General features: G+C 39.3%; 1 protein-coding gene and 1 long non-coding RNA gene across 3 annotated transcripts in view; one reads left to right on the forward strand and one right to left on the reverse strand.

Annotated features, from left to right (window-relative positions):
* Window positions 1–5274, forward strand: part of LOC136048835 (uncharacterized) — a 37846-nt gene extending 32572 nt beyond the window's left edge. Inside the window, exons 2-3 of the long non-coding RNA XR_010622230.1 lie at window positions 168–300; window positions 5156–5274. This is a non-coding gene — a long non-coding RNA (uncharacterized LOC136048835). The remainder of the gene's footprint in view (window positions 1–167; window positions 301–5155) is intronic.
* TECRL (trans-2,3-enoyl-CoA reductase like) overlaps window positions 1–8799 on the reverse strand; it is a 51563-nt gene extending 42764 nt beyond the window's left edge. The window contains exon 1 of one of the 2 annotated variants that reach the window (XM_065736697.1): window positions 8491–8798. In XM_065736697.1, coding sequence (XP_065592769.1) covers window positions 8491–8739 — 249 coding nt within the window. In that variant the 5' untranslated portion in view covers window positions 8740–8798. Of the gene's footprint in view, window positions 1–8490 lie in introns of both variants that reach the window. The other variant, XM_065736698.1, reaches the window with a different exon arrangement.
* Window positions 8800–11621: the final 2822 nt, after the last annotated feature.

Here is an 11621-nt window from a genome sequence, read left to right on the forward strand (position 1 = left end):
CTCTCTACACCTTCTTTATCTCCTATAATGTTTCTAGTAGGCAAGATGGTTGGTGATGGTTGAGTTCTGCCTGTCCTCCCTGCTCTGAAGCACGAAGCTACCGTGCCAGCATCTTTCATTAGACAAGCAGAAGCTGAGACCTTTTGAACTCTTTTCTTCTCTTACAGGTATATTTATGTTTGGCCAATACGTCCAAAATTATGTTGGTGAGATCAGACAGAAAGATGGAGTGACAGCCAGCCTCCTGTGACCCATGAGGTTAAGGATGGAGCTGAAAGCAAAAGGGAACAGGAAACTGAGGTGATGTATGAGAACAATTAGATATCATGTGGGTGATCAGAAATTAAATGCTTTTCACAATGCCAAGTGCTAGGAGGAGATATTTGCTGTACCTCTGGTACAGATTCTCTGCCACAATTTGTTCTCCTATTGAAAAGGAGAGCTAGCATATTAAGAACTTCTAAAAATCCCAAATTGTTTAAATGTAGACAGTTACATTATAATTAAAGCATTAATATATACCATCAGGTATTTATAGCTCTGTTGCAGCTTAACCTGGCGGGCAGCTAAGCACCACACAGCCATTTGCTCACTCCCCCTGCTCCAAGTGAGATCAGGAAAAAGAAAAAGAGCTTGTAGGTTGAGATGAAAATTATTTACTAAGAAGAAAGAAATAATAGTAATGATAATATTATACAGATTTATATGTATATACTAGACAACTGATGCATAACACAATTGCTCACCACCCAAAAACCAATGCCCAGGCAGTGGCAGCCCCCTCTAGCCAACTCCCCTCAGTTTTACAGTTTTCACATGATGTCATACGGAATATCCCTGTGGCCAGCTTAAGTCAGCTGTTCTGGTTCTGTCCGCTACCAGTTCCTGGTGCCCAATTCCTCTTGCTGGCAGGGCACTAGAAGAAGCTGAGAGTGAAATGTCCTTGGCTCTGTACAGCACTGCTCAACAACAACTGGAAACATCCGTGTGTTATCAACATTGTTTTTTCTCCTAAAGCCAGTGCATAGCATCGTACCACACACTATGGAAAAAAAATGTCCCAAGTGGAACCAGGACAAAGATCCACTACTATATGGCTCAGGTATTTTGTCACGAATCACGGGACTAAGATTTCAGGAAGAACCTGAAGCATGCTGTAATGGACCAATAAATCATGGGCAGGAGTATTTTAACGCTATAATAATGCCTATATGAAATGCTGCTATAACCTAAATTTCCATCATGGGTTGTGCTGATTAACTATTAGACTAATAAAACACCTACAGCTCCCTGTGGTCTTGTATTGCTCCAGTACATTCGTAATTTGCAATTATCTGCGAATTACCTTTGATGCAATAAAGCAAATGTGCAACTGGGGTAAAATGTCATCACTTTGTGGGGAATTAGAACATTTTCACAGCAGTTGAGGGTCTGTCTCTACAGATACACTTTTGGCACTCTTCATTGCTCTTCTAGAATAGCTGGCCTTTACCGCTGACTGGAATCACAAAATCGTAGTACGAGTTGGGTTGGAAGGGACCTTAAAGACCATGGAGCTCCAGCCCTCTGCCAAGGGCAAGTAAACGAAGAGCTGGAGCACCACTGATGCCCCATGAATTACATCTCTTGTTTTCTCCGAGCTTTGAATTAAACCTTTTATTTTATTTTACTTTATTTTATTATTTTATTTTATTTTATTTTATTTTATTTTATTTTATTTTATTTTATTTTATTTTATTTTATTTTATTTTATTTTATTTTATTTTATTTTATTTTATTTTATTTTATTTTATTTTACTTTATTTTTTGCATTTCACTTTATCTTCCCCCCTGCTGAAGCTTCGACCTTTATAGCTAAGATAAGAGCTGCATAAAAATAGTCATTTAAAGGCATTTCTGGCATTTCTAAGCTTTGAAAATTATTATCAGCTGAAGCATCAGTCTTTGGTAGTGGCTTCTCTGGTTCTTTGAACTATCCCTTTACAAATGCTAAATGCCCTTAAGTTAAGTTCTCCCTTCCTCAGTGTCTCTCTTCTAGATAAACCAAAAGCCATTTCTCCAGGTTTTTCATCTAAAAAGCTTTACTGAAATACAAATGGTAACTGCAAAGAGCAGATATTAGTATGTCCAGTGGCTTGCTAGCTGTAGCTATACTGACATTAAAATAATGTGAATTTCTAGTACAGCAGGAAGAATTGAATGTAATGCATTGCTTTAATGGAATTTGAATATGTTTACCTACTTTGAGACGTGTAACTAATAACTGAGGGGGAAAATACTTCTGACATCACCTCCAGCACTAGGAGTAGGCATAAGATGCACTTCTTGTGGGCAAGAAAATGCATAGACATTATAACAGTTGTAAATGTAATGTATTTTCTTGCAGTGTCTCCCAGCAGGGACCAGCTCCCTGTTGATCTGGATGTGGGGTAAACTTGCAGCAAAAGCAACGACACCACAAAATCCTTCTTTCAAAAGGAAGTAAAACAGTGGATTAGCACAGGAATGAGTTCAGATAGTTTAGAGTCTGTGTTCCTTCACCTGTATTGCTGCGGGAATCCCTAGTTTGGGGACTTACTATCAACAAGTGTTCTTCTCAAAGAAACCTCCTCCATTGACTATAAAATTCCTTTGGGTATCCTTTGGGTATATCAAACAGAGGCAGATGTACTTAAAAGAGAGACTACGTGAATGAGGAAGATGATGATCTCAAAAATCCTTCACATAAAACGAAGCAGCTGTGGAAATGCAGAGGTTCCGCTCATTCTCCACGAAGAAGAATAAAGACCTGTAAAGTTAAATATTAAAACTGCAAGATTAAAAAAAAAAAAAAGGCTATGCAAGGGAATTGAATATCTCTTTTCAGGAAAAAGACTTCAATATTATAATGGCTTTACTTCCTTACTGAAGTAAGTAAACAAGGAAAGTCTGACATAAAAAGCAGTGCATGGGGTTTCTTTGCTGAGTTCATTGCCTACTTGCAATGAACAATTGCATTTGCTCACCTAAAATGAATGTGGTATTTACAGAATAGACTCCAAGTTGTGATATAAGAAGTTATTTTTATTTGCTAGATAAAACCATGGAAAAGAGAGCTGGTTATGACTGCTCTTTTTGGCTGCCCACTTTCTGTGACAGAGCTACAACCCACTGGCATGAAAAAGATTTACGATACTGCACCTGCATGCATCTGCTTTTGTTGTCATGCCAGCGTAAATCAGAAGTAACTCCGTTTATTGTTAAACCACAGTGTGCAGATACTAGGGCACTATTCTTTTAGGTGCTTTAGAAAGAAAAATGATTGTGAACTCCTTCAGACACAAACAAGGCAACTCTTTCAAATAAATCAGAAGGAGTCCTATTTTATCTTTGTGGCCAAAGGTGTAGTAACGCATACTGAGTGCACCCTCAGCGAGTTTGCAGATGACCCCAAGCTGAGTGGTGCAGGTGATAGAACAGAAGGAAAGGATGCCAGGTCCTAAAGGACCTCAGCAGTCTTGAGAAGTAGGCCCATGCGAACCTAATAAGGTTCAAGGAGGGCAAGTCCAAAGTACTGCATTTGGTTTGGGACAATCTCAAGCATCCAGTATAGAATGGGATATAAATGAATAAAGAGCAGCCATGGAGAGAAATATCTGAGAATGCTGATGGATGAAAAATTGTATATCAGCCAACTGTATTCTGGGATGCATCAGAAGAAGCATGTCCAGTAAGTCAAGAAAGGTGATTGTCCCCTTCTACTTCGCTCTTATGAGACTCCGTCTGGATTGCAGCATCCAGATCTGAGGACTCCTGGCATAAGAAAGATGTAGGCCTGTTAAAGCAAGCTCAGAGGGGGACCATGAAGATGGTCAGAGGACTGGAGCATTGCTATGAAGACAGGCTGAGGGAGCTGGGCTTGTTCAGTATGGAGAAGACAAGGCTCTGGGGATACCTTGTAGCAGCCTTTCAGGACTAAAAGGGGGATTATAAGCAAGATGGAGACAGACTTTTTACTTGTGCATGTATTGATTGTAGAGTGGTGAGGCTCTGGCGCAGGCTGCCCAGAGAAGCTGTGGATGGTCCATCCCTGAAATTCTTCAAGATTGGGTTGGATGCATCCCCAGGCAGCCTGAAATAGCTGAAATAGTCCCTGTCCACAGTAGGGTGGTTGGAACAGTCTTTAAAGCACCCTCCCAACCCAAAATATTCTATGATTCTTTATGTTGTGTTATATTTAACAGCAAGAACATTTGTGTTTGTAAGTGCCTGGAATGATGTTGTCTTAGGCTAGGTGTGACAAAAATGTGTAATGAGAGGATAGGCCCTACACAGAGATCCTTTAAGAAAAATAGTGATGTTCACATTGCTTTCACTGTAGGCATTGCATGGCATGCCTATGCTCACAATCACAATTAAATGTTCCTACAGTACGTATTGTTAACCGTGAGCATTTAATTACTATAACTTAGCTTTTTAAGTTCTCTTCTGCAGGCTTTAAGCTTTGGTTTTTTTGTTTTGTTTTGTTTTTAAAGAAGTGCCACTGTGCAGCTGGCAAAACCTGAATCTGCACCTCTGCTTATAGCTTAGTTAGCAAAATCTTGAAGCACAAAACCACCAAGCTTCAAGACTTTCTCTGCTGGTTTCCCCAGAGGTGATTTATTCTGTAAAACAACTTTGTGCAATACTTTATGCCTTCAAAGCAACTAGCGCAAAATTAATTACAGTGCACTACTTTTGTAGGAAAATACATTTTACAACAAGTTAATTTGGAGAATAAGATAGTAGGCAATGAATGCTGTAACAGAAACAGTTATGAGTTACTTCAGCAGCATTTCTAAATCAAATCACAGCACACTGATAACCTTAAAGCTAACCTATTTCAGGCTTTTGCAATAATGTAGAAGTAAAACAGTTTTTGAACAGCTATTTCTCTTCCATAAGTTGTGGCTGGCAGTGGAAAATGTAGGTTACTTATTTAAAAATACAAAACCTATTTTCTTTCATTCTTAGGACTCCATGAATTTTGCACATTCTTTTTTTTGTTTTTTTTTGTTTTTTTTTGAAGTAAACACTGGAGCCAAAATCCGTACACATTTTGAGACTGTTTTTCAGTGAAAATATTTAAAACAAAAATATTCATCAGTGCTAATTACATGTCCTCTGTTCTTCACAGGCAGTTGGGAGTTCCACCAATAGAAAGCCTCAAGCCAAGAAGCAGGGGGGAAAGGAAGAGCTGCAGCTCAGGTACTCAGACAGACCCACGTGCCCAGATCATTGCCCTTAAAACCTCACTGCCTGTCATGCCACTGCTGAGATCACGTAAGTCTGTGTACCTTTGCTCACCTCAGAATTCATTTTTGTACCAGGAGCTAACCAGGGGAGAAACACCTTGCACTGTTTTTGTTTCTCTTTTAAATGACGTAGTTGCCAGGAAAGCTCAACTGCACCAAACTAATTGCATAATGTCATATCCATAGCAGAAGTCCCCACAGCAGGTTGATGCTATTAAAGTAATGATACTTTAATAACAAGTGCACATGTGCAGAAAGAACTGTCGGTGCTAATGACTTGGGAATTTACTTCAAGTTTTGCAAGATGAAGTTTTTTTCTTAAATCCCCAGCTCCTGGACAGGATGACTGTGATTAAATACCTGAGGTTTTCCTCTTCTACTGTGTTCTTTCAGTATTCTTTTTGGTTTTCCTTACTCTGGAAAAGCCATGCACTATGAAGTGAATATATCTTACAGTCTTAAACACCAAGCAAATATGTATTTATTCTGTGCCTTTAAGCCTATCTGACAGATGATCAGGACTGTAGACTAACCACTCAGCTCGGTGATATTAAGTGACTAATCCCTCCCCAAAGTGTAAGATGGGTGAGAAAGCCAAGAGATAGTGTTATTTTTCATTTTACAGCTGGGGAATTAATTCACAGTTACTTATGCCTGATCCAAAGCCTCCTGATGTCAGTTGATTGCTTGAGGTCACAGAGCTAAGCACACCTTTTCTAAATCCCTGACACTGCATTGAGCCCAGGACATCTTTTCTCACTAAATAGCGAAACTAGGTAGATGTATCATCACTTTGCAGAATTTACAGAATTTCTACTAATCTGAACAGGACTTGTATGCATATGCAATCATGTCATAGAGGCTAACTCTGTAAAAGCATTGCCTGGCATTTAACCATTTCTTTAATCATCTAATCTCTCTGCCTGAGTTTCTATTAGGTGGAGAAAGAAAGGGAGAAGAAAGCTTTCTCTCTGTTGTTACAAGTGGTTCCCTTCAGATTTATCATATCATTAAGGTTGGAAAAGACCACTAAGATCATCCAGTCCAAACCCCAACTTATCCCCACCATGCCCACTCCTACATCCTCAGCACAACATCTCCACAGTTCTTGAACACCTCAGGGACAGTGACACCACCACCTTCCTGGGCAGCCTGTGCCAATGCACTACTACTCTTTCAAAGAGGAAATGTTTCCTAATACCCAACCTGAATCTCCCCTGGTGCAACTTAAAGCCATTAAGCCATAGAAGCATTATGAGTCTGAGAATACTACAAATATATTTGCTAAATCATAATACTCAAAACTACTAACAAAATGCAGTAAGAATGTAAATACATACAAAATACATACATTTTTAAATATATGGTTCCTGTTCTTTTGTATTATAAATGCTGAGGAGAATCAATTATGTGCAACCTCAAGAAATGAAGCTAATCATAATTATCTTACAAACAGAACATAGGTGTTAGAAGCGTCATGTTAAGTCTGTATCAATGTTATATTTAATTAAGCAGAAGATTAAGCATCATCCAGCAGTATTGTCTCTTGATTGCTCTGATAACCAGCTGAAATGAGGTTCACCAATACTAATAAGTGTTCACTGAAGTAAGGAACTCAGCTTCTGTGCTTTCAAGGTTGCCTCAGAAAGGATTTATTAAAGCAAATTAATGGACTTAGTTGTGCAGGTGAATCAGCGTTTGAAATGCAAATTCATTAGGCAGTCTTAGAAATCTCTGCCTTGCAGTGTATTTGTACCAACCCCCTGGTGCTGTGCCTAAGTAAATAAATAAGGTCCATGCCCAGAAGAATGGCTATGTAAATTGAACGTAGCTTCTAGAGCATATGCTTTCAGATAGTGGTTGCTCTTGCTCCTTGGTGAGCATTTTACCTCTACATAGAGAGCAATTCACAATCAGCACTTGTAACTCTTTTGCCACTGCTATAGAAACAGGGTCTGTGATTTGGAAAAGTTGTAGAAAACATCTGAAGAAATTACAACTAAAAATTAAAACTGTGCCTGTATATTGTCCCAGAAGACTGCAGTTCTTCTATGCATCATGGAAGGGTTCCAGAAATGTCACTCTTGTCTCTGTTAATATATGTCTTTTAATAAGCCTGTAGGAAAGCTTAAGATAAGACATATGCTCAGACTTTTGTTGAAGTCTTATTAGATAGCCCTTTTTTAATAACTGCATAATATTACTCAGTAAATTAAACAATACAAATGTACCATTAGAAACATGTATCAATAGTCATCACATCTGTTTGATCATTTTGTACACGTTTCCCCTTTAGTGAGATTCAAAAAGTGTCAAAAAACACTTGGCATTTTAAGAATGTACAAAGGACAGATTTAACTAGGCACACACTGCAAAAACATCCCTTAGATCAGAAACACTGGAAATGTGGTAGCATTCCTCCTTGCACGTTTCACTGGCGTTAATTAAACATTAGAAGCAAACTTTTCCACCAGTTTCAGCTGTTGCCAGTGAGGATACGGGATTTATTTTTTCTTTTAGCGAAACAGTAAGTCTCAAAACTCTACTGTGTTACTGAAAATTCCTACAATCTGAGTAGCTTAGAATTCCCAATTTCACAGCACGCAAGAGGCCAGCTCATATACTGAGGCACAGTGAATCATGAAAACTGTGGTATAAATATACAATGTTCTCAGTCTCTGTTTACCATGTTGTGAAGTTCCTTCCCACCCAGTTCTCTCATTCTACTTACACAATTTAACTGTTGTTCATATCTTTTGATTCATGTCATTAATTGAACACATTTCTACCCCTTAGATAAGTCCTTTTGTTTACAAACAAAAAATTAACAAAATGCCAGGCTCCTGTCCAGTTCAGTATGTAGTACACAGCTGAGTATGTTTAGTTACCAACAAGAAATGCTTAGCTTTGAAAATGTATTAAAACTGAATGTCTATTCTGAAATCATCATTGTATCCTAAGCATCAAAAGACAGAGGACCTATTTTGAGTCCAAATTGCAGTCAGGAGATCTAAAAGAAATCCATATTGATTCATTTGTAGAGATCTCGGAAGAAAACAAGCGAGGATTGTGAATGAGCAGAAGTTTTGAGTATCTCTCCAGGAGACAAATGAAAGCTATTGTATTGCAGAAGATCACAACAGAGCCTAAAGAGAAACCTGGAATTGGCACCGTGTGTACTACGCAAGTCCCCAGCATACTGGAATAATACACTCACCTTGTCCACAATGCAGATCTGCTTCTTGCTTTGCACATCAAGGATTTCCACTTCAAAGTAAGTAATTTTTGAATGTTTGAGCACTGGTGGTGGTCTGAGATGGCCAGCAGAAAGCACCAGCTGAGAGAAGTTGAAAAAAGAGCGTGTGTTGTTTTGTGACATGGACAGAGCTCCTCCATGAGCTGAAAGATCCCTCTTGAGTTCTGAGGCACTGGTCTTCCTCCTTCTGAGCATTGTATGACCCAGCATCAGCAACCGTCATGTCAAAGGGGGACAGTTCCAGGGGGAAACCTTCCTTCCCTGCATCAGTTAAATACAATCACGGACTGATGAGACATGAAAGGTCAAGTGGCGTTCCATTTTAAGAGTACTGTCTTATTTAGCAGGAGTGAAAACAATGGCTCTGTAATCCAAGACTATATTTAACCAGCTATTGTGATGTGCCGTATGGCTGGTTTTTTCTCCCTTTTAATTTAAACTAGCATTTGAAACAACACATTGTATGTTTTCCCTAACACATTAAGTCAGATATCAGAATTGCAGAGCCCCAAAGAAATCAGAAATGATTGAACTGAATTCCATTGTTATCTACTGAGACAAATGTTTAAAAGTGCCTACAGATGTGCATATGTATAGGTATGTGTCTGTATATATAGTGCTTGTGTGTGCTCTTAATATGTAGCTGTAAAATGATATCAGAAATCATTTATCTAAAAATATTGGCAGTCACTCTTGGAGGCCTGAAGCACTTGAAACAACAAAACACTGGGAGTTAATCAGCAAAATGTAGGGGCTGTCTGCAAATGCCAAGGATTGTAGTGCTAGAAGGGCCCCACAGATTTCTGCAGACAGATTTAGTAAGTTCTGAGTATACTTCTACATGGCAAAGCCTCAGGGAAACGACAATCACTATTATAAAAATCATGCCATCAAGGAATTTTAATTAAGCGAAAAAAATCCTTTAATAAGATAAAAGGGTCAACACAGCTATACCCACCCCCTCCCCTGGGAGGTGACAGTGGAGACTGAACAGGTCTCTTTGATTCTGCTGTTGCAGAAAATTTAGTGCTTGCCACATCTAGCTCCACATGACAAGAAGCTCTGCAAAATAACTGAAAAACAAATTGATAAGTTTTTGCAGGAATGAATAATGAGAGTGAGAGGATCCTCCCCAGGAAAGACCATCTTCAAACTAAATTTCCTCTCCTGGCAATATTGTCACATATGCTCATTTTCACAAGTATGAGTCTAGGTGTTACTGGTGCAATAATCAAATTTTAAGTGTGCTTAAGTTCTGGAGGATCAAGACCCCGTATGTGAAATCTGTGTGCTTCTTATAGACGTACAGAAAGGACATATGAGGAAAAAACAGCAAATCAGTGAGGACTGAACTCTTGAGCAGGTTTGAGTGTAGTGATGACAAGACTGGGCATTTGAAATGATGAAATACTTGTAACGTGGAGCAGTAGTCTAATTGATTTTATAAACTGTAGAATGGTTGGGTTGGCAGGCACCTTCAAAGCCCACCCAGCCCCAACCCCCTGATGTGGGCTAGCTGCCACTCACCAGCTCAGGCTGCCCAGGACCCCATCCAGCCTGGCCTTGGGCACCTCCAGGAATGGGGCATCCACTGCCTCTTTGGGCAGCTGAAAGAAAAACATCGTTAGACTTGACCAAGATTATATTGTGATCAAAGAGGTACACTTGTCTGTGAGTCTAAATGAAAAGTTTGTAAGAACTTCTGGTGGAGACAATACAGCAAGCAGAGCAGATGTGAAGAAATTGTGATACAAAATGGTCAGAATGGGGAGAGTGACAAATTATAGGCTGACTGTAAGGACCTCAATAAAAATAGACAGGTGAAGACCATGCAACACATAGGTCCTAAATTCTAAGTGTAAGATACACTTAGTTGGACAGATTACTATAAGGAAGTTGTATAAATTGCTGAATGAGTGATTAAACAAACTGATATAATACCCCCTCTTAACCTTAAAATCTATTAATAAGTTAGCAGTAACAGTGCATATTAGTATATTTCTTAATTTATTTCAATTCAAAAGCAATGCAAGGGTGCAGTGCCACCCCTTTGCTCCACACACACTTCTAAGTCAGATGCCATTCTGTCAGACTGCCCCTCTGCTGCCATCTGTCACAAAGCAACAACACATAATGGAATATTGGTGGGAAGGTTCAACCTCTGCTGCTGTACCACCAACATCCACCTCTGGCATTGTGGGCCAACATTATAAAATAAGAGGCGCTAATTTCAGAGCAGCCCTCTGTTTTTTTTAAATTTTTTTACCTAAGCTAATGATATACAATTTCAGTATTTTGTTAAAAATAATCTTTGCAGAGCCAAGTCCTTAGCTGACAGTAACAACAGTGTAGTAGGTTTTCCCTGAAGATGACTGGCCCCTTCCTCCTGGTGTTAAATGATGGGTCTAGGATTAGACTGTAGCACCATTTCTATACAGTGAGTGGGGATAAGACTGAAGATAAATGTAACACTTGCATATAAAAAGGGTGAAAGCTACTCTTCCAAAAATAAGCAGGGATAGAGTTATCACTGATAACTTAAGCTCTAAAAGAGGGGTGCATAAAAGCAGTGCAGACTTTCCATTAACACGCCAAGTGTTGCATTTGTCTGAAATATCATTAATGGTTTTGGTTCTCCTAGATAACTGTAAGGTAATTCAGCCTGCTCTATGTAAAACTGCACAAAAAAAAAAAAAACATTAACACTGATAACTGGACAAAAGGTATATTTTCTCTTTCACTGTAGTATTTATACCTTGTCTCAGTCCCCAGCATTGGAGATGGGGAGTCCCAGTGCACCGATGCTGGTGATCAGCCCTATGGTGAGATTTGCTGACCTACTTCACAGGGGTATGAGCTGTTGGCACAGCAGCTTCTGAGAGCTGTGGCAAGGCAGGTAGCCAACAGTCCCTGACCTCAGCTTCACTCTGGGACTCTGAGAGGAATCAAAGAGCACTCAGCAAGAATTAAATCATCTCTGACAGCTTCAACTTGCACACAATTTCCTGCCATATAAGGGGCCGATATTTTTGTGGGGCCATGTAACTGGGCATAACTCTTAAACTGTGGCTCTACCTCCTCTCCTCACTTGG

The sequence above is a fragment of the Cyrtonyx montezumae genome, unplaced genomic scaffold (genome assembly GCF_038088225.1).
Source record: "Cyrtonyx montezumae isolate F1298 unplaced genomic scaffold, pur_monq_1.0 scaffold_2, whole genome shotgun sequence".
Classification (NCBI taxonomy): domain Eukaryota; kingdom Metazoa; phylum Chordata; class Aves; order Galliformes; family Odontophoridae; genus Cyrtonyx; species Cyrtonyx montezumae.